This window comes from Mytilus californianus, unplaced genomic scaffold (genome assembly GCF_021869535.1).
Source record: "Mytilus californianus isolate M0D057914Y unplaced genomic scaffold, xbMytCali1.0.p SCAF_10, whole genome shotgun sequence".
Lineage (NCBI taxonomy): Eukaryota > Metazoa > Mollusca > Bivalvia > Mytilida > Mytilidae > Mytilus > Mytilus californianus.
The window spans coordinates 21,998,089-22,023,453 of NW_026262582.1; the positions used below are offsets into that span (position 1 = coordinate 21,998,089).

A 25,365-nucleotide genomic window follows, 5' to 3' on the forward strand; every position below is an offset into this window, starting at 1 on the left:
TCAATTTAGACTAGTTTGTATTTTTTCGTTTGGGCTTGTATTATATTTGCCTTCGGATTTATATGATCCGTTCATCCTATTTTGATTCCTCAAAATTCAAGAATCTATCCTAAATTGAGGTAAATTGTATGGCTTTCCAAATACCTAACATCACTGAAGAGACATTAATTGTCGAAATCTGGATATGGTGTACAAAAACCTTTGCACCTTTTGTTTGCGGTATACCATCTTTTCCGCAAATTTATTGTTTTCTGTTTAGTATTAAATTTATAATTAAGATCCATTTATTACATCGGTGATCCGTTTATTTGGCAATCACCAATGGCAGTCAGCAGGGTTTAAGAACATTTGTTGTTCTACCTGTAAGTCAAATGCGTTTTGTTTAATAAAGGCAACAGTAGTATACCGCTGTTCGAAATTCATAAATCGAATGAGAAAAAAACAAATCCGGGTTACAAACTGAAACTGAGTAAAGATACTTTTTCACTTTTTTGGTCTTTTGGAAAATGTTGTTTGTGCTGTAGTTAGACCCCTCTAACAAGAAATTTGTAGTGCATGCACACGTATAAAAATTGGGGTTTTTATCCAACGCAATCATAGGTTTGAACGTTGTTTTCAATTTAGACTAGTTTATATTTTTTCGTTTGGGCTTGTATTATATTTGCCTTCGTGTTCATATGATCCGTTCATCCTATTTTGACTCCTCAAAATTCAAGAGTCTATCCTAAATTGAGGTAAATTGTATGGCTTTCCAAATACCGTTTCGATTCCTTACATCACTGAAGAGACATTAATTGTCGAAATCCGGATATGGTGTACAAAAACCTTTGCACCATTTGTTTGCGGTATACCATTTTTTCCGCAAGTTTATTGTTTTCTGTTTAGTATTAGATTTATAATTAAGATCCATTTATTACATCGGTGATTCGTTTATTTGGCAATCGCCAATGGCAGTAAGTAGGGTTTAAGAACATTTGTTGTTCTACCTGTTAGTCAAATGCGTTTTGTTAAAATATACTTTTTAACTTTTTTGATCTTTTGGAAAATGTTGTTTGTGCTGTATTTAGACCCCTCTAACAAGAATTTTTTTTTACATGCACACGTATAAAAATGACGGTTTTCATCCAACGCAATCACAGGTTTAAACGTTGTTTTCAATTTAGACTAGTTTATGTATATATAAAATATATACTCAGTATTGAACTACTGGTGATGACCTTTCGAGCATAACTAATGATTTTTTGTAGACGAAACGCACGTCTTGCATACAAAATTATAAGCCTGCTATCTTTGACGATTTTTTTTATTATTATTTATATTTAGTTTATTTATGTTTATCGTCGTTATTCTTATTTGTGCATTGGTAGATTGTTTTTGAAACATGTAAAAATTTCGTTTTTTAATGATTATTTACACTGTGACCTATAATTTGTTCAAGACAAATTCAAAAAATCAAATTGTTAGTCAATAATTTCACAGTAGGCTATTACTGTGTGTAATAACGTAGATACTTATTTAAGCCTTTGTATACATTGTTGCATTTTTGCGCCTGTCCTAAGTCAGGAGCCTCTGGCCTTTGTAAGTCTTGTATCATTTTTAATTTTAGTTTCCTGTGTAAAATTTAGAGTTCAGTATGACGTCCATTATCACTGAACTAGTATACATATTTGTTTGGGTGCCAGCTGAAGGATGCCTCCGGGTGCGGGAGTTTCTCGCTGCATTGAAGACCCATTGGTGGCCTTCAGCTGTTGTCTGCTGTATGGTCGGGTTGTTGTCTCTTTGACACATTCCCCATTTCCATTCTCAATTTTATGTACTTTTATACGGTGTTCATGTTGATTTGTATATTAATCATTAAATAACGAGATGTTGTATGCTGAACAATGAGATCAACCATCCAACTCCAGAGTGCAAATAACGTTAATGTAAGCAAATATAGGTCACAGTGCTGCGTGCAAAAATGAGCAATCTGACATGACAAAATGTGAAACAATTCAAACAAGAAAACCAACAGCCCATTGCATAACAAATAAACAAAAATAATAAAATATATAATATAGTGCAAACTACGACAACCACTAAATTTAAGCTCTGATTTCGGTCAGGCACAAAAAGTGTGACCGTGTCAAAACATTGCTGATGGCATATTGCTTCAACCAGTACCTTCATCTCATATATCTGTCTAAATTGTGGATAAGGCAACCATTCATCATGTGATTCTGCTTTCTTGAATCTAATGAGGATGGATAACCAAAGAATTATGCCTTATGACATAAACAATAGTTCTTTGTTTCTTATTGTGATTTTTCCATTTTTTCAAAAGTACCATATCACGAGTTAGGTGTTGTAGGTAAGTGTGGTCATTTGAACTATTCGATATAATTTGTTATCTGTTTCACGTATCATACAATTTGACCAAACATTGGCGTTGTATCTATCTTAATTGATAATATATGCTCGAGCTTTTATCATTTGGGAATTTCACATTGAGATGCAATTCAAATCTTAATATACAGAAAGGCACCTGTGTACTCTACAATATCGTATGTTGACCTCTAGTCGTGTCTTGGGGTTGCTATAAATTAATGTGGACCTCAAATATTGTGTATTCATGTTTTGATAAAGGAATGCGATTGCCAAATATTAAAAATAAAGATACCAAAATGAGAGATGGTCATGGTTATAGAATCCTGTTCACCTAGTTCAAAAATGAAAACAGAACAATTCAACAACTGACACAACAGCGAAATTGAAATTAACATTAGTTTATCTTTAAAGATTTTATCCTTATCAGTTGATTAATCCAGAGACTTAATATAAATCTTAAATGATTTTTACAATAAAACCGAGAATATCAGTCATTTTGTAGAAAATGTTTTGTAAACTGCAAATCATAGATTTGAAAGATATGTCCGATGCATTTCACAAACCATTACAATGAGTGTTTGAAATAATTACAACTGTTCATTATGCATTGCTAGCAGGCTTGGACATGGCTACCGCTGATGTTAAAATGAAATCCGTGAAGTCAGTTTTCCTGGATGCCTGTTGGTTGTCGAGACAATATGTCCCCTACTGCAGAACATCTTAATGAATAACAATAGCCATAAAAAGTGTCGTGAAAAAATAGAAATAAATATTCGCCATATAAAGATTTAAAATCCAGGAAAATAGACTACAAATGGGTTTGTTTTTCTAAGTAACAAACACAGTAAAATATTAACCAATTCTTGGGTTTACGCTAGGGAAATGCAAGTACAAAAACACTGGTTACTTGGAATTGATAGTCAGTAGGCTTCAATACCGTGGGGGTATGGACAAATCTTTGATACACATGTCAGTTTTAATAACACAAGTTTCGGACATAACATGCATTTAGTACTTTCTGGGCCTAAGGCTGCAGGACAATCAATCTCAGAACAACAGAGAAATTCTAAGGTGCACGACTGGTGCCACATGTGGAGCTGGATTTGCTTACCCTTCCGGAGCATCTGAGATCACCTTCAGTTTTTTGTGAAGTTCTTGTTGATCACTCTTTGGTTATCTTTGTTGTGTTTTGTATACTATTGTTTGTCTGTTGGTTTTATTCTTTTCTAGCCATGGCGTTATCAGTTTATTTTGGATTTACGAGTTTGAATGTCCCTTTTGGTATCTTTTGCATCTCTTTTGCATGATGGTACTTGGTTTAAAATGATTCGGTCGAAATTTACTTACTTTTAATTTTGAACAAAATTTATCTAATTGTAGTTTAAGGCCATTTCTCATCCTCTGATTCAATATGAAACGGTTTTGTGTTTGTCGCGATTTACGTTATATAATGTTTTTGTATATTGCTTTTAACATAAATCTTTGAACATAAATCTAATGGTTTTCTAATTTGAAATGTTTTTTTATTTTGTAATGTCGAGGCCTTTATAGCTTGTTATGCGGTATGGGTTTTGATCATTGTTGAAATCTGTACGACGACCTAAAGTTGCCAACATTCACGTAATTTAGTCTCTAAACAAAAATAAAGGAGACTACATTTAGTCGTTTTGCAGAAATTCTGTTATATCAATTTGAAAATAAAAACTTTGGTTTATTTATCGATAATTCTTTTATCTACCGATTTAAGTTAAACTTGGTTTTCTTAAACTTTGTTTTCTTTGAGCATCGTATATCATAAACAATATTAGACGGCTTACATGATAGAATCTTGCTAAGATTATTATTCCGTTTAATCCTTTTGTCTTATCTAAAGTAAATTCCGACAAAGCAAATCGTGACCAAGAATTGAATTCGTGTTATTGTTTTTATTAAGATTCCTTTGTACGTTTTTTTTTTTTAAATACAATTAATCGTGATATCACAAAGAGTTTTAAACGATCGATGTAGAATGTTAGGAGAAAATGTGAAGAAAACGAATGTTAACAGACAATAAATTTACTGATATTTAGAAGAATTTTGGGCAGTGTATTTTTTTATTGTGCTTGTGCTGATCAATGTTTGGTTTTCAATGTTGTGTTTTGTATACTGCTGTTTGTCTCATGGTCATTTTTGTTGGGGGCCATGGTGGTGTCAGTTTGTTATCGACTGACGAGTTTGAATATCTCTAAGTTATTTTCCGCCTCTCTAGTGACAACATTGATTGTATATCAAACTGGACAACCAAACATGCCATAGATAGAAGCAAAATCGACCAGAAAAAAAAACAATCAAGGTGGATTGAAAACTAAAACAACAATGATTCCAAATTAAAATATTCTGACTCTACATTTTTAAGAAGCTTCTTTAAAAAAGCACAAAGTAACAAAGGGAGTATACTTCTACAAGATGTTAACATATTAAATTGCTGATGATACCTATATTTACAGGGTTTTGCTGTACACAATGACGCTATAGAGTCAAAGATTCTTAATTGTAAGTTTGAGGTCAATCCTTCAAAAGTTGTACAGGTGCCACGAAATTTTTTTTTCAAATTTATTAAGCATCTGTAGCACTAATGACCATGAATAGTTTCCACATGTAATAGCCACAATCTCTTCCTCACATAACAATTCAAAGTTTGCAATACTAAGTAATTCCAATACAGAATTAGGAGATGTCGCATGATTGCCAATTTCACAACTATACATCACAGTCAAAATGACGTGAATGTAAGCGACCATAAGTCAACATTCAGATTATACAAAACCTATATCATCTAGTCACATATAAAAGGCTTGACATGACAAAATGTAAAAACTTCGAACAAAAAAAGCCAACAACCTCATTTTTGAGAAAATCATAAATGAAAATCAAATATGACCATGATGACTGAGAGCAACCAATGACAACCACTGAATTACAGGCTTTTGACTTGGGACTTAAACAAATAGAATGTGGTGGAGTTAAATATCATTGTGCGTGCTCAACTCTCCCCTAACCTGGAACAGTGGTGTATAATATAAGAACAAACTGTAAAAAGTAGTTGCAAATGCTAATTTTACTGTTTCCTTTGAAAATGTTTTGAAAAAAGAAATAAACAGTATGATAGGAACAATTAAAACTAAAATAAACTACACATTATACCATATACTGAGCGTTTGCAACTATACTATCAAATAAAAGAACTGTCAAACCCAAAACCACATAGTAGCATAATAAGTCTTTTGTACACGTGAACAAAATTATTACCATGGTATCTTTAATGAGTTTTCTGTTACATTAGTTAAAAATTAAAAAAGAATATGTGTATTTAAATATAGTCAAAAGCAACCGATATTCAAATATCTTACATCGATTAAGAAGACAAATCGAGAGAATCGCATTAGCTTCACAAGAAGCAAGTCATGGTGCGTCTCCTTCCATGCATGCATCTACCGATATGCAAATTCACTCAGCCAATATGTCAAAAACGGTTATATGACACAATCGGTTACGAAACAGCTTAGACGGCTATTCTAATATCTACAAATCTATGACTGCGCGCTCAAATATGTTGCTAGTGAGTTGTGACACCGACATATCGTTTTGGTCAACCAATTTTGGGATGATAACTTTAAAACTTATGCATAGTCGATTTAAGTTGCTCTTCCTTATAACTAAGTTGGAGCAGTTTTGATAAAAGGAGCACACCGTGTGAACATACACAGCGTTATTTATTAATTGAGATGGGTAAACGATGTTTTCCTTGAAACAAAAATAACATAGATAAAACAATTATTATATTAAAGATAGAAAACATTTGGTGAAAACCTAAATCAGTTATTTTAAGTCAAAATGGGCAGTTGTCTTTTTAATGGTTTAGGGGGCTCAATACACTTTTAGATGTAATAATTTTTAACAGGATAATTAACCTTAATTTCATTTTGTACCAGTGCTTTGTGATGACATGATAAATGAAGTACTTACATTTAAAAAAAACATCTATAACACAAATTTTACCATCAAAAGAATAACAAAACAGGTTGTTGCTGTTCTAAATAAAACAAAACACAATCATATGGAATTTGTCAAGTGATACTGATTCAAAATTTTGTTGGTGTTATCGTTATAAACTACTGAAAAGGGTGATTTCCGTTAAATTTGTTGCGTCATTTAGAGATATTCAATGATATGCTCAATGTTTTAAGTGATCTCTAAAAAAATCACAGTAACATAATTTTATTTCAAAAAGCACAGTGAAAGTTCACTTATAAAAAGAAACACATGGCCATATGAGAACCTGGTCAGTCTGCCCAATAAAGGCTGGTCAATTCAACCAATTTTTACATATAGTAGAATCATTTTGAACTTACAAATGATTGACTTTCCCTTTTGTCCATATCAAAAGTTTTCTACGAAAATACAAATATTTCAAATTGTACATACGGTAATATATGTATTATTCTATATTTTCAATGATCACACAAGTTTATAACATAATCTAAACAAATTGAAAACATGAAAAATGACAATTTAAGGTGAAATTATATCACCTCCGTTGTGTATGTCAATCATCGCTAACTATTCACTGTTCAACGGTTATTTGTTCAAAGTTAATAGGATAATAATACGCAATTTCTTTAAAAGACGCACGACATCTGAATTCAATCATTCAAAACACTAACAATGCACCCAATGTTATCAGATATATTTGTTTTTAAATGAAGCCAATGTTCTGTTTCAATTACTTTGGGCTTTAGATAATTCAATGTCATTTTATAAAATAAACTTAACGGAAGTTGTGTTTAATTTTAATTAGTATCATGGTATTTCTTAAATTGTTAAAACAGTATTGACATGCCCAATATAAGGTTTTGAAACCTTACAAACACTTGTATTTAAAGCCATAAAGAAAAGTGTGCTCAATGACATCAAAAACAATAAATGTTAGAGAAACTAGAAAAAAAGAATCAGTTTTTATTTTGATGATAATGTTTTGCATTAGGCTAAGACTACGTACAACATAGAATTTACTGTCGAAAATGTAAAAACACCTTTTACGTAAGCTTAGCTTAAAACACATTCCGGGAATTTCCATTCTATTGCACAACCAAATATCAAAATCGAAGCTACAAATAAATTCCAATAGAAGATAGGATTTGTTAAAAAGGACGTAGTCGTAACACAATAAATTGTTTTTGACATTGAGTCAAACACCACAGTCACTGTGATGCTTTATTTCTATTAACAAGGGGTAACATTCAACATCGGAAATACATAAGAACAATCTTCTAAACATGTGTGAATTAACTTTTGCTTAACTTTCTTTTTATCTTTTTATCTTTATGAATTTGATTCGTGAATATTTTCAATTGATCATGAAGTCGTGGTCTTTGATGTGTTTTGAATGTTATGTCATCACTAAAAAGGAATTGAATTATTGTTGTTGATAATACTCTTAAGATGCTGTGCTTTTGGGTAATGCTATTCTATTACCTATATTGATGCATAGCCTTTCGCTAAAATACAGTTGATTATTCCATTCCATTAACAATTATTCGATTGTGGAGGCACACCATCTAAATATTTTATCAAAGATCTTATATATTGAAAGAAATAATCTGACTAAAATCGCGTTATTTATGAACAAATCGAAAATATTTTGTATCAAAATGAGCTGGCTTAGCATCGCTTACGTTCTATCTTATTGTGCTCTATCAGTGACATTTAAACCGTGACATATTATTGAAATTTATTTCTGAACCAGGTTATTATCAGTGTAGTATTTAGTTGTTAGAAAACAAGGTAGAACCTATCAAAAGGACATTCAAAAGTCATGTGACATCGCCTTGGCAATAAACAAAAACTTACGACGGAAAGACTGACCAACACAAAACCTGCAAAAATATCGGGTAGAATTCAGGTGTCCCAGAAGGGTAAGTGTTTTCTGTTCCACATTTGACACCCATCGTGTTGCTCATGCAAGTACCAATCCGGTGATAAAAAAAAACCATTTCGGTTACGTCATAATCGATCGGGGATTATATGTTAGACTCAGATCGACGTCCGTTCCTCAAATCGACGTCCAAATCTGACGTCACGTTCTCAAATCAGTGTCCAATATTTTAACCCTCTAATTGACGTCCAATGTGACGTAATGAATCACAAAAACGACGTCCGATCGATGAGGAGACTTGCATAGCCTGGATGTCTAATTTCATTGAATCATCTATTTTTAAATTGATTTTTGTTTATATTATCTGTATCGTTTTGTCTTTTTGTGAAGTATCTTACAGAAACTATAACTGTTTTCTTATATTTTATATTGTTATTAAAAAAAGGACAAACATCAGAAAATGACAAGAAGACAATCACCAACATCATATTCATTACTATTACATGTACATGCATATTAATATTTCGGTGAAAGACGTTCATATTCTCGACCTACGTTGTTGTTTTCCTTTCTTTTTCATACACATATACATGTAAATGACATATTGGTATACATTGTACGACAATGAGACAACAACCCAAAAACTAAGATAACCAAAAATATCTAGAGGGCAGTATACAGACTCAAAAAAAGAAAGAATCATGACGTATAGCCGATTGTTGAAAAGTATTATGATTTGGACTTACATTTTTCAACAACGTTTTTAGTTTTAGGTTCAACCCACCCTTTAATAAAATTGTGGTTTCACTGCGACAAGTCCACAAAACAGTTGCTGATTAAGAGAAGCCAAAAAAGTCCTCGATTAGAGGTGCATAAAATTGGCCGTCGATTTTGAATGTTATTTTATAGACTATTATTGTGACGTCAGATATGGACGTCGATTTAAGACCAGACGTCGATTTAAGTCTCACATATATATGGTTTAAAAGTAATTTATTTGTGAGGTTTTTACTTTCATTAACTTTGACGTAGAACCCTTCCTGTGAGCATTTGTTTACTTCTTCCCTCTAGTTAACATTGATTTAGTCAACAGTTGTATTACCTATTACCTATTGTAAAATGTGCATGAGTCTTGTTTTACGATTTAGCCACAGAAATCATATTTGATATTAAGAAAGAATATATTGAGAATCTTCCATGAATTATTGTACAGTCTTTATATGGAAGATTTTCAACCAATTGTTCCAAATAAACTCATCATTCAAGTGGTAACACTGTAGTAAAAACCCTTTGAAAGTTTTATGGGCGCGATTATGAGTTGATTGGTTGTTATGGAATGTTTGTGTTGCAGGTGACCATTGATAAGTTCTAATTGTCCTAACCACAACCCCGTCCTCTTTACATCGATTGTGACCAAATGAGACTTATTATCAATTTTTTTCTAACCATTTGCAACTGGTGTCGCAGTAGCAGGAGTCGCTTACCCTTCCGGAGCACCTGTGATCACACCCAGTTATTTTGCTAGATTCGTGTTGCTTATATTTTAGTTTTTTAAGAAACAAAACATTAAAAAAAGAATGGACAGATTTACAACACTGTTTGAATTCATAATGAATATCTTGGAAATTTCGGAGTTCAGTATTTATGTGATTTAACTTTTTTGTTTAAATATCACATGAACTTGAAATAGGCAATAATGGACTTGTACGTGCAGCAAAGATACAAACAAGTAGAGGTGAGACTTCACGACCGATCGTTAAAGGTTTTACCGTTTGAGGTAATGCAAAAAAGGTGGATGCAACACGTAATTACACTCAAGAACAACAAAAACACAAAGTAGACAAGGAATCACAGGTTTGAAAATGAAAGAAAGATGATATCCAACATAGACACAGATAAAGAAGAAAATACAGAAATTTAATTGTTTTTGGAAAGGTTGGTTTAAAATCACTTGCAAAGTTAAACTAAACTTAGATGAATTGCGTTAGAGTTAGAGACGTTTAGATTTATTCTATTTCTAAAATGGGCAGTGATGTTATATTTGAGGTATACATTTTGGCAGTTACAGTTTTCCGATATTGGGACTTGAAAACTACGTTCTTTAATGTGTATTTTTTCCAAATAATGACGTCGACAATTTTATGTCGTCGCCTAATCGCTTGAATATAGTATTTTTTAAAGGATATGGCTGGACAGACTTGTGAGCATATCTTAAAGTAATTCGACACATATTTTCTCTCTAAATGCATCGTCGCATTAGTCTAGATGGTGATGGGTAGGCCTGTTAAACCGTTATAAGTGGATAGTATTTGTTCCAAAAACTATATTTTACAGAACTTTGCCCACTGATACCGTTGTGGAAAGACTGAATCGGTGACATTATTCTAAATATAGGGACACTTTGTTTTATGTTTTCGTTTTATCACACGTAACTTGGGGTAAATTGAATACGATGTAATTGGTTGAATGACATCACTTGGTAACCCCCTATGGATTCGTAAGGGGTCAATAGATTTCATTTAGGGCATCATACCGTCACGTCTTCGGTTATTGTTATTGTATTTCATTGCTTCACTTAGCAGGAAATTGACCTATGCGATTAATTTGTTATAAGGTTCGATACTGACCCCTTACGAATTGACAGAGGGTCAGTAAACTCCATATTGGTAAGACCGTAGTTAAACTCTTTTATTTATATAAGGATGATACCAGAAACATATCAGGCGGTATGAGTTCTGGATCCCATCATTCAATATTTGAGTGTTATGGCGTATGCAATCGTATTTAAAATCCATTTATTTCCTCCTGAATTGCAGGGATCATGTATCTTAACACTGTACTTCATTATCATGATTGTGTAACATAGAAATATCGTTACTATTGTGCTTCTTGTATGTTTCCTTAAGTGATCTTACATGCAGGAAGACAATATTCGCAGATGATATTTTCTTTAACACAATAAGTGACTTAGGGACAATAAAACACAATATGTAATATGTATTGCTAGACACTATAACTGAGATAACCGTTGATAATTGTCACTATACAAATAAAACATAAACCGTTCTGACATATAAAAAAAAACATTGAAAGAGGAGAAACGTTGGTTACTTTCATACAATTATTGAGAGGTTGCTCAAATTCATATTCGAAAAACATATTATGTCGCAAAGGTTATTTGATATGATGGATTTTACTGTTGCCAAGTCACTAACATATAGTTTTATGAACAATAACTACGGTCATTGATGCATCGGGTGATATGAATATCAATAATTCATTTTTTTTTTTAATAATTAACCAAAGATCCATTTGTATGTCAAATTCACGGACATTTCGTTTATTCACTGTCAAGATGAAAAACTCATAGAGTAACAGTTTGGAAATTAAAAGAAAACACCAGATGAATGATTGTCCAATGATCGTTCTTCTTAAATGATAAAATATAAAGGATGTCGTTGTAAAATCTCTTTAGTAGTCGAAGACAATCCGTTCTTTATAAATGGTTATTGAATTGAAAACAAATATATTTCTATTCGATGCTACTATCTTCAAAGGCTACAGTTTTCAAACGATGCTCAAAACTTCAAAGCTCGATTATCGATTAGGAAGAGACAAATCAAGATAACAAACAAAAACTGAGGGAATCGAATGACCTTCAAAGGGAGCGACACCTGGTGCGTCGTCATGGTAATCATCTTCTGCTATGCATGTATCACCCGCCATGCGAAATCATATTCGTGTTATTATTGGAAATAAGACACTATCTGTACAATTACAGATCAGACGACTATACTGGTATTTAAAAACATGTCGCTAGTGAGTTGAGACACTGACACATTATATCGGTTAACCTATTCATAATGGTGACCTTAAAACATATGTAGTGTAGATTTCAGTCATTCTTACTCATAACTCTGTTAGAGCAGTTTTTGTGTAAGTTAACAATTCTTCCCCGGTATCTTTTTTGAAAAAGTAGCCTGTGCATGTCTTTGTAACATCGTGTTTATCGTAAATGCGAGGTGTACTCTATGTCAATATGACATCATTACTAGTATTGACAGGCTCTTGGTTTTTTACTTTTTACTTTTCATTTGATGTCCCTGTTTGTAGCTTCCCAATTATCTAAGTATTTATTCATTCTGTGTTGTTTTTTTTATTATTTGTGTGTTCCAAAGGTAGGTAAATCGTTAAACACTATAACTGTATTTGTAATAGTTTTTACCAAAGCATTTATTAATATAAGTAGGTCTATAACTAAGAACTTTTTTATGTTAAGCTTTAGTAAAAAGGTTTTCATTTTATCATGCACATATTGCCATTATGATTTCTTTGTATTATTTGTTTAAAAATAGAGAAATTTTGCAATCAGAATTCTTACGCCCTGATTTAACGTCGACTGCAATATAATGAGGATTTTATCTGTCCTTTTTATATAAGCGACTTGCTAACCCGAGTCTTCCGATAAATGATAAATTGGTAAATGGCTATTTTACGTCTTTGTCATATCCATGAAACTGTTAATGTGATATGTATATAACCTCTTTTGTACAAAATACACATGCTGTGTTCAATAACGTGCTAGTTCAAAGTCTTCAGTTTAACACGACAGCATTTCCGCACACCTATTTCCGACTCTGAGTGGCCTATTATTTTTTCCTTTTGATGGGTCAGTCATATTTGCCTCATAGTCAAATGACTTATCTGACAGTACTGTTGCAAATGAGAAATGTAATGTGAAACTTAATCACTGATTTTGAAAATGATACGCAATCCCCCATTAAAAAGGTCTCCGAAAGTTGTTATATTTGTCAAACTTTGAAACTTTGTGGTCTTGTGTTCACTATGATGGATGGATGTTTACCAGCCAGTGGCATATTAAATGCATATTCAAGATGATAAGGTGATATGAATATAAACCCTGCTTTGTACTAGACCGACACGCGGAGTCGGATTTTTTAACGTGTTAGTTCAAACAATTCAAAAGTACTATACTTAGAACACGTAGAACACTGACTAATCTTATCGTTGATAAAAAGATTAACCCTTTCAGTGGGGAATCTAGTGAAAAAGAACAAAAGAAAAATACCTCTTCTTATGATAGAGTCAAGAAAATCAATAATAAAACAATGCCGGTGACGACACCGATCAAAAGTTATTTCAAAAAAAACAATGGAAATTATTTGTTAAACTGTGTTATTAGAAATACACATGCAAATAAACGATGTTTTACGTTCAGTATTTATCGAGATACTTGCATTAGAAGCTTGTGAAACTAAAATCTAAGAAATGTCAATCTTTGCTGTATATTGATAAAAAGAATTGGAAAAAATCATGTACATACAAATTTTAATGATCTTTTTTCGAGTACACCGTCCTGCTGTTGACACATGAAAATTCAATATGGAAATAGTGTCTTTTCATGAAAATTACAATATAAAAGTCTGTCTGTGCAGGTTAAAAAATTAAAGATAAATATTCTTATAAAGTAGGCATCTTTTAACTATTTTTTATACAATTTTAAGAAAAGGTCGACTTGATTTTTGTACATGTCTTTGCGGTCTTCTCGATCTAATCACATGCAATGTTCACATCGGCATAAGGTCCGTTTGAATTTGCTTATTAACTTAATTTCAAACTTTGCTGCATATAAATCGATATCTTTTGATTTTTTTCCTGTGATCTACCTGCATATATATATATGTTAGCGGCAATAAGTATAATTAGGCATTAAGCTTAAATCCAAGGTAATAAGCTAACGCCTAGGCATTAAGTTATTGCCTGAAATTTTCAGGCATTAAGCTTATTTCCTGAACTATAATGATGATTATTCAACTTATTGCCATATATCATTTCAGGCAATAAGTGAACTTTGGGATTTTTGTTTTATCTTCCAAGAAGATATACAATTGATAAAATATTCTTGATTCAAAGTATTTTTCAAATTATATTCCAAATATTAATATACACTTGGTATAATTTAACAGATTTTACAATGATATTTTTTTTTTACTTTTAACTTTTAGAATCCCAATAAAAGACGGCAACTATAGACTACTACAATTAAAAAGTATAACATTTTTTTACCTTCGGGGACTTTGACATATTGATAAGAAGAGTAAAGGAAAATGATGAGAAAAAAATCAAAATTTTTTTTTTTCTTTATCGTGGTACTTTGGAAAAGGAACATTTAATATTTTTCATGTTTGGGCCTTAATTTTATAGCTGACTACATGTATATGGTGTGGGTTTTTTTCTTTTTGCTGAAAGCCGTAGTGTTGGCTATAATTGCTTACATCAACTTCATTCACAGGTCATAGCGAACGAGACCGTATGATTTAAACAACTTAATAGTGACTCTGTAAAAGTAAAATAACAAAAAAATACCGAGCTCCAAGGACAAAAGGAAAACAACGGTCATATTCCTGACTTGTCACAGGCATTTCCTTATGTAAAAAATGATGGATTGAACCTTGTTTAACAGGTAGCTTAGATTCTCACGTGTATGACAGTCACATATAATTTTATTATATTGACAACAATGTTTGAGCAAAACAGACATTTAGGTAAAAAAAGTCAAAAATTGGGTACAACAGTCAACATTGTGTAATAATCTAATTCACTATAAAAAATAATAACAATATAAAAACAAATTGGCATATAGACACTTTATAGACAAAGTACATAAGCAAAAATGAAAGACAAGAATACAACAATGTCAATATAAATATTTCTTCTGATTCAATGGCAACGCAAATATTTCCATCGAACAATATCTTACACTTTCGGAAAATTGTAACATGAAGAAAAAGTATCTAGGGAAGGGAGAGTAGTGAAACCCATTTTATCCAAAGAGTTCAACAGTAGAGGACAGGTGGATTTCCAATTAAACCAAAATGGAAACTATAAATGTATTATAGTGTACAAAAAACTGACAAAAGTTTTTAACATTAGATTTTGTACGTCAACATGTGTTTAAATAAAGGTGACTTTTGTTTTATTTAAGGGTTTCATGTTTTTACTGTTTTTAATTTTTAGTGCGCCCCATAAACTGCATTATCACAATGGTCGTGAATTTACAGCTTGGTTATACCCGAGTTTAAAAATAAAGTGGCCAGAACTGGTGACTTTATTTCAAGTTATTGATATTTTAAACTACAGTTCTTATCATGTTATTATGCACCAAATGTGTTTTAATTTTGAACAGATTTTCTTTCTTTTTTTTCATTTACTCGCATTTACATTTTAAGCATTAAGATTAATGCTTGGACACATTTTTCAGGACTTAAACTTAAATTCTAGGATTTAAGATTAATGCCTAACACTATTTAGGCAATAAACTTACTGCCTAGGCGTTAGCTTATTGCGTAGGATTTAAGCTTAATGTATAATTTCACTTTTTGCCGCTAATATATATACGGATAATTAGCATGTTCCAGAGAGGTAAACAGCCAGTAAAAAAATAAATTGAAGTTGGTACTCCAGGAATTTATTCGCATAGGAACATTTTAAACCAATTTTACCACAAGCTCCTTCTATTCTGCTGCACTCGTCGTTTTCTATTTACGGAGGGCAATGATAATGGGAGTTTTGTTTTTATTTCATCTTATTTCTATTTTTACTATTTACCAGAACGTTTTCTCGTGAATTCATAATTGATAGCGTCCTTGCTAAAATGGGACAAATATTGAAAACAACTAGTTTTCAGTGTTTACATAGGAGGTAATTTTGTGTCACTAGATTTCCCACTGGTTTGTTCTGACAGAAAACAAGGCCGAATACGATAGAAATGATTACAAATGGTGGTCGTAAAATAATCTCAAAGAACATACATAACTAAAGGGATATTTTACAAAAGGTTCTCAGATTGAAAACTGTGACATAAAGATTTGTAAAGAAAGATATTTTATCTTACCTTTTTCTTGTTAACAGCGCGAATGTCATTGTGTTCCGTTTCATTTCCAGGTACTTTGCTGCCCCAGATTTTGTGAGCTACGCGAAGGTAAACAATACTTATAATTGATAAAGGCACGACGTACTGTAACAAAAGTAAATATGTGAAGTAAAAACGAGAAAAATCCTTTGAAGGCCATTGGACTTTACAAATTGGTTTCTTAGCCCAATACTTTATATCAAATATTGTTATTACGTTGTAAAAAAGTAGGTCAGGCACACTCGACACGGTACCTATTGTCCAAATCATAAATAATACAATTATAGCAAATTTCTTCCTGAAACCAGCTCGCAAAGGATACATCACAGCAACATATCGATCAATGGCAATGAGCGTCAGCGTCAATATGCTAACGATGACGGACAGATTTTTTACAAACGTAGCTGTCTTACACATGAATCTCGCTACCACCCATCTTTGTAATAGAGCGGAATGAAACTGGAAAGGAGTGGAAAATATACCAATAACAACATCTGCTAAGGCCAAATTGGCAATAAAAACGTTTGTCACTGTTTGCATTTTTCGCCGGCTTGTTACAACAAAAATAACAAGGCCATTGCCAACTATAGCAATTAGGGATATAGAACCATACAGTAACGCAAGAATTGTAAGTACCCCTGTCGATACGGGAAATATGGCCTTTTGTCCGGATAAATTACGCCAAGATGCCAAATATTGTAATTCCGTATTTGTAAGATTTTCACTAAAGTTGTACAAATTAAGAACTTCATCAAATTCTGCCATCTTAAGTAATTAATATATTTCCATCCAAGTTTATTTAGTTTATAACACTTCGCTCCTTGCTTTCGTTATAGTCTTTAACTTTAACAGATTTTGCTGCCTAGAATACACTATGAAAATCAATACTGGAAAATACGTCAATCAAAGCGTTGATCCAATGACAATTTTTAACATAATGTGCAAATTTTGTAGAAGGTTGTTTACTTTAACATGCAAATCGATATTAATTGATTCGCATGACTTCTTTTATATATGCACGACAGATGTTGACATAGGATAACATTCACCATGTTTCATGTCCATGGGACGTAACATCCCATTCAACTTTGTATTACTAACATATAAGCAATAGACGATGTTTCATTATTTTAAATCATCAATACACGGCTAACATCGGTTATGATTTATAAAACACCTGCAACGTATTCCTCTGTAGTTTATAATGTTAAAATTGAATGAAAATTTTGGAAAATAATTTCGTTTAAAAATCTAGTTAACTATTGTTGTATAAAGGAACGTGTCTTATCTTTAATTTTATAATCATTTTTTATAATTTTATTTAGTTTTAAGTAATTTTTCACATTTGTTGATTTGAGATTGATATTATCCTTAAAAACTAAATTATTTTTAAAAAAGCTGTGTTTGTCATGGTGGATTATAATGAGCAGGTTTGGAAATAAGTGTTCAATTTTCTGGATTCTGAACACAACATTCATGTCTTCGTACAGCTTTTTTTTAAACGTATTAAAGCAAATCACAACTGGTGAAGACATAAAATTAAAAAAAAAAAGTTTGCTGTTGTACATTCTTAAGGATTATGAGTAAATGCATTGTCCGAACCCCCAATATTAAAATAAAGTCACACCATTGGTTGAAATTCCATTGATTGAGATATTTTCAACCAATCAGAACGCTTAGGTGTATGCTTTCGAAAATATTACCCAGAATGTTTTCAATTCTGAAACGGCAAATTAAAATTACTTCATTGTGTATTAGGCACTCAAAACTTCATTTATTTTTTTGTTTGGGTTTGGGGAATATCCAAATTAGTATTAAAATCGATATTCAGCCGATTTTTACGAGTTAATGAGAAATGAGAAAGTAAATTATTCTTACTGATTTGAATGTCGTGTACCCTTATTTGTCAAGATCTCCCTAGGTAATAGTGATAATCTTGAATAATCCCTTCGGATAAATGTTGCCATAAAACTTTTTAAAGACTAACTAATAACAAAATCTTGAGTTCCTTATAAACATATGACTTTAGAACACAACTATGTATTTATACATAGTAAACAGACAATTGTAAAGTAGTAGTTTTTATCAACCATTCAGGTGACATTTTACTTTTTCAATTTTTTATTTGTAGTCTCTTATCATGATTATATTGCCGTTACGTGCTAATACGTCATAGATCATGCTTTACAAATGATATTCCAGGAGTAAGTGCACAGGAAAAGACCTATTAAATAAAGATTAGGAATTCCAATAAATGACAGTTCACATATTGTTCTTAATATTTCAAACGTCTCTGAACGAGAAGGAAGGAATCCTTGCCGAACAAACGGAAAGGTTACTTTTCTATATTACTGATACACATTTCAGAAACCGAAAAGAATGGACATTCTTAACCAGAACCAAAAGTTTGAAATGCAGCTAATTATATTTGTCTTTCGGATACAAATTAATTCATCTCGATTACCAACCTTTTTCGGTGCAAAATTTTATAAACACATTTAAAAGAGTTAGAGTTATTTTCCCCTGAATTCATTTCACACAAGGGTCATTTCCATATAGTCCCTCAATTATGACTTAAAAGCATACTATTACAGCGCAAGTGCGTGTACTTTAAGGTTTTAACTACATTATGACCTATTTCCAAACAGATAATTACATCATTCGATTATGATCAACTTCAAATGAATTCTAACAGGCCGGTTTATTGAAATCGATTTGCTTTGTATTCAATTATAATATATGCGAGCGCAAATTATAATTGGTTATCAACATCAATTCAATTATAAAACGATGCAAATGTTCATTTGAATAGATTATCCAGACAAAGGCCTTTTTGACAGCTGGTTTAGATACGTAAAATTAAACATGCATGTTTTAAAGTACTCAGCACTCCGTAGCATAACCTGGAACTGTGGTGAATTTTGTATGAAGAAATAATTTTTAAAAGCGAGCTTGAAAGGAGTTATATAATGGTAAAATGAAAATAATGCACTTATCTAAATTTCATACTAAGTTGAAACACAGATACAGTGCATTGGGCAACTAATTCATAATGTTGATCATAAAGCTTAAAAAAGAGGGACGAAAGATACCAGAGGGACAGTCAAACTCATAGATCGAAAACAAACTGACAACGCCATGGACAAAAGTAAAAAGACAAACAGACAAATAAATGTACAGATGACACAACATAGAAAACTAAAGACTTAGCAACACGAACCCCAACAAAAACTGGGAGTGATCTCAGGTGGTCCGGAAGGGTAAGCAGATCCTGCTCTTCATGTGGCACCAGTCGTGTTGCTTATGTTATTACAAATCCGGTAAATAGTCTAATTCGGTAGGTCAAATTCGTGAAAAGGGAAGGGTATTGTAGTTATGACATAAGGAAAATATCCGATATCATCTGTAAAACGGTAATTCCATAACGGTCAACCAACTCGTGATGGCGTCCGTAAAATGTACGAAGGGATGATTTCAACTTCACCATTTTGAACTGAATGTATGTCATTCCAATGATAAAAGAAAAACATATATAATGAAGTAAAACTAAATTAGATTCGTTGCAAATGCAAAAAAAAATAGATACCGGTCTTGTTAATACCTACAAAAAAATTCTCAACATGTCCCAATGGCACATGCGACATCACCTTTTCGATTTGGACGACATTAGTGACTTGTCTCTTTTCAAAACAAATGGGGAGTTTGAAGTAACAAGGCAGCATTGGTGTAGTCGATTAATTTTTTTTCAAGCACCTGTTCCAAATTTCTTTATATATTTCCTGTTTATCTGCAAATCTATAGTTGTTTTCCCCGATTTTGGTAAGTAATTCGTATGTTTTTTACTTCGGATACGGCAATGTCATATAGTACACTTACTCGTTCTCTCTCGTGCCATGACTTGTTCTCTCTCTTTCACTCACTCTTTTTCTTCCGTTCCGTTTATTTATTCTTTCACCCATTCATTCCCACTAATTTGCACACTATTCTTCACTCGTGAACACACTCATTTCCACTCGTTTTCACATTTACTGTCACACTTTCATTTTCACTGACTTGTTCACTCACTTATTTTCACTGACTTGTTTACTCAATCATTTTCACTCGTTCACACACTCATTCTCACTCGTGTACATACTCATTCTCAAGCCTTCATTTTCAATGTTTTATTCCCACTCGTTCACACACACACACACACACATCACTCGTTCGCACACTCATTCTTACTCGCGCACACACTCATTCTCACTCGTTCACATATACATTTCGCTGTGTTGAAGACCCATTGGTTCCCTTGGGCTGTTTTCTGCTCTCTAGTCGGGTTGTTGTCTCTATGACACATTCCCCATTTCCATTCTAATTTTGATCACTTGTTCGCACATTCATTATAATTTGTTCTCGCACTCATTGTCACTCGTTCACACAAACATTCTCACACGTTCATTCTCTCTCGTTCACACACACATCAACCGTTCATTCAGACATCACTCGTTCACACACTCATTCTCTCGTGTTCACACACTCATTCTCACTCGTTCATACACTTATTTTCACTTGTTCACACACTCATTCTCACTCGTTCACACACTCAAACTCACTCGTTCATATACTGATTCCCACTCGTGCACACACTTATTATCATTTGTTCACACACTCATTCTCACTCGATCACTCTCCCGGTGAATTCTCCGTCTATATCAACCACCCCGGGGTTCTTTTCCGGTACGTGGAATAAAACAGTGACACCAACATGACTATGACAGTTATGGAGTCCTACTCCTTCGGGGAGGTCAATGCCACAGTCCATCGGGGAGGACACTTATGAGTGGCGGATCATGTCAGAATAAGGATGGTTCTAAAGGGAAACAATTAACATCGATATATTTTCAACAAGTACTGTTAATTCAGAAATTATTGTGTGCATTTATTTTTGCGATATTTCGAATGGAAAAAATTGCGAGGTTAATTATTGCGATTACAAAACAATCTGCATAAAGATCTATGTTTCAGTTATCAAAATGCGAGTTCTTATTATTGCGATACTCACCCAGTCGCATTATTCGTATTTATAATAAAAACCTCGCAATAATTTCCAAATTTACATATACTTTTATAAAGTATCGGTATACTTTTAACAAGTATCAGTATACTTAAAAAACAACATTGATATACATTTCACTAGCATCAGTTTACATTTAAAAAGCATCGGTATACTTTTAGCAAGTATCAGTTTTACCACATCGTAATAAATTTACCACATCGGTATAATTTGCACAGGTATCATTATACTTATAAAAACGCATCGGTATACTTTAATCTGGTATCAGTGTATATATAAAGAACCATCGGTTTACTCAATCTAGTATCAGTGTATATATAAAGAACCATCGGTATACTTTAATCTAGTATCAGTGTATATATAAAGAACCATACCGGTATCAATATACTTATAAAAAGCATCGGTATGTATACTATACATGGACATAAGGGACCTTTAATTGCCAAGGCGATTTTTCTAGTTCCTTCCGAAAAATTGATGAAAATCGTAGTTCAGACAATATTTAATTGCATGTTTTGATATCTAGCACTCATTGCCGATTAGTTAACATAATTGAATAGTAGTTTTGACAAAAATAATGTCGCAAATGTCAGAAAAAATCCAAAATATAATGTCATATGTAAACAGCACAAACAAGATGGCCGAAGACAATAATCAAGGTGAGATATATTCGTCGGTGACACAAAAGACATTTGTAATTGAAAGTGTACTATCCGACGTCAAACCAGTATTTATAAAAGAAACTGGTCTTTTTGGATACACAAGACCCAATAAAGATCAGTTCCTCACACACATTAAACTGTATAAAACAATCGATGCCAATGTCTGTCCAGGAAGTCACATTAAGGGACTACAACGAGTCAAAGGTCTGTGGAGGATATACCTCGACCACGATACAGTGAGAGAATTAATGGTGATATCAGGGCTTGTAATACGAGACAAACTAGTGAATGTTTACACACGAAACCCTAGAGTCATTGTTCATTAAAACCCAAATTACTCAAAAGTTAGAGTAAAAAATGTACCATGTTCCTCTGAAGACGGACAAATTGAAAGAAACCCTTGAATATTATAAATGTGTCATTCATAAATCCAACAGAGAAGGTCTCCGGGTTGACGGAATGTTGACAGATTGTCAAACTGGGGACATAATTGTATTGTGTGACCAAGTCAGTAAACCCTTGCCCAGAACACTGCTTATAGGCAAATATATTGCCACTGTGCTTCACGTAGGGCAAAATACTGATGGTCAAAAGTTTGTCAGCAACAAATGTCTACAAACCGATCACAAACTAATGCAGTGTCCTAATGACTTGGTCTGTAGACAGTGCAAAAACCAAGGCATAAGCAAGCAGATTGTACAGATGATTTAAGTAGCAATCACGAAGACGCTAATAATGAACAATCGGATGCCAATGATGCAGATACTGAAGACAAAGAAGCACCTCAATCGCAATCGATACTTCAGCCATTAACATCAACGGCATCGTTCAGCAAAAATCAGGATGAAGGCAATAAATCACCTGCAAATAAAAATGTAGATAATGTGATAGACCTTCAAGATCCTGTAGGTGACCGTAGTAGAAACAGAAGGTCTAGAAACAACAAAAACAAAAAGACGGATAAACCTGAAAAAAATATTGAGAGATATTGTAATGGAAAGCGTCTGAAAATACTGATACACCTAAATTAAAAAACACAGACAGGAGAAATGCAACAACCCCAACAGAAATTAAACATAAAGAGGCTGAACCTATACAAAAGACTAGAACTTAAGTCCAGAAACAATAAAGTTATGTCATACCAAATAATCAAAATAAACAATAATGGTTGACAATTGTAAATATTTGTATATAATTATATTAGTAAGCTTATTTTTATCACAAGCAAAAAATGAAAAAAAAGAGTGTGATGTAATAAATGATTACATACACTCAGGGATGAATAATCATGAAACTAGAAAATATGAAATAGTTAAATGTAACAAAAGATACAAAAAAGAATGAATTTTTACTTGAATCACCTCCTATAGAGTCATGTATAACAATAAGTACAATACAGATTATTTACTTAATATAATATCAGAATTGAGAAATGTAAATACAAATACAAGTCCAAAACAGTATATTCATATCTATTATTTATTGTTAACCACACCAGACATAAAATTCTGATATCATACAATCTATTTATAGAGTATTACATGTTCAAACGCTTGAATACGTATATGACATGCTCTTTATATTGTTTAATCAAAGATGTCTATTTGTCAATAACTGTGTCTTACTTATCAGCTACACAAAGGGAATTTCCGTTTATGACTAATTTGTTTAAAGTACATTCCAAATCTAAAAATAGAATAGTCTCGACAATTGCAACGTATATTCCAGGTGATAATACTATCTTTCACTATTCACATAAAACATCCAGTTTCTTTCAAATCAAATTCACTTATGTCATGGTCTATAGACATAGCGACAAGCAATTCGGTTCCACGAAAGTCAATCACTATTTTATTCATCCATGCATATATCAGTGTCAAGGTAGTTCGGCAGCTGAAAATAGAAAATATCACGTGCTATTTATTGAACCAAGAAAATATGTTTTCAAAACAGGTATTATTAAAGTACATCAATACTCAAAACAATAAAATGAATATATCATACCAAAAAGAATATAAGTAGACAATTCTATATTGCTTAATATCACTTGTAGAATTTATTACATGTTTACACAAAAAATATTGTTCATTTATAGAAGGTATTAATTCATGTTCTAAAATATTTATAGCACGAATATTTTACACAGGTTTAAGTTTATTTAATATATGCATCTGTATTGTCGTACAGGAAACTATTGGCTTGAAGATGTTAGCACGCCAGTATATAAACACATATCAATTTAAATAAGAAAATTATGACAAACAACATACATATTGTTCTTTAAATTGTCAGGGTCTTGGTGCAAAAGAGAAAAGACAAAGATTATATATGTGGATGAAATATCAAAAATATAACATCTTTTACAGACAAATTAAAAATAAATTTAGAATATGAATTTAAAGGTCAACAATAGCATAACATTAGGACCTCACAATCAAAAGGTGTCTCAATCTTCACAAATAATGAGAAAGATTGTAAATTTATAGATAAATTTCAAGATGAGGAAGGCAGATTAATCCTTTTAAATATTGAAATTTAAGACAGTATATATACTTTGGTATATATTTATGCACCAAATATATCCAAAAAAAGAAATATCTTCTTTAAAAAAGTTAAAGATGTTATAACTAAAAACAGCTTAGGAATGGTCATTATAGGAGGAGACATGATCGAATGACACCTTAACTAATATAGACAACAAGCATAAAATGTAAAAAAAAACATTTAAAGGAAAAAAAGCTGTACCCAGTTTAAAATCTTTAATAAAAATGCATAAATTAAGTGATATATGGCGAGAAATACATGGCAAAAAAGTACAATTTACTTGGAGAAGGAAAAATAACATCAATGAAGCATCAAAAATTGATTTCTTTTTAACCTGTCCTGATATACGAACTCAAATAGAATCAACAGACATAAGACCAGCCATTATAACCCATACAGATCATCAAGCAATATCTCTTATAATAAAATGTAGATCACAACAAAAAGGAAAGGATATTTTAAAATAAATAATAGTGTTTTAGAAAATAAAGAGTATCAAAACATAATTAAGAAACTTATAAAACAGTATGAATGTAAAGTATTACTTACCTATATTATTGGGCTTCAATGGGATCTTTTTAAAACAGAGGTGCGAGACTATACTATAGCATTCTGTATTATAAGGAAAGCACAAAACAATGTAAAAGATATACACATTTTAGAAAATAAACTTAAAAAAGTAAATCAATGTATAAGTATGAAATGCCAAGAAGATGTAATTATCTATTTTAATGAAGAAATCAATAGGTTAGAAAATAAACTTAGTAATTTATATGAATCAAAAACTAAAGGGGCACATATTAGATCATGAATTAAAAGGGTGGAGGAAAGGGGAAAAAATACAGTGTTCTTGTTAGGACTAGAAAAAGCTAGGCAAACAAAAAAAACC

The 25,365-nt window shown here is 32.1% G+C and overlaps 1 protein-coding gene across 1 annotated transcript in view; it reads right to left on the minus strand.

The window, feature by feature from the left end:
- The window catches only part of LOC127719051 (neuromedin-K receptor-like), a 31,655-nt gene extending 14,609 nt beyond the window's left edge, over window positions 1-17,046 (minus strand). Inside the window, exon 1 of the mRNA XM_052225105.1 lies at window positions 16,197-17,046. Coding sequence (XP_052081065.1) covers window positions 16,197-16,979 — 783 coding nt within the window. The 5' untranslated portion in view covers window positions 16,980-17,046. The remainder of the gene's footprint in view (window positions 1-16,196) is intronic.
- Window positions 17,047-25,365: the final 8,319 nt, after the last annotated feature.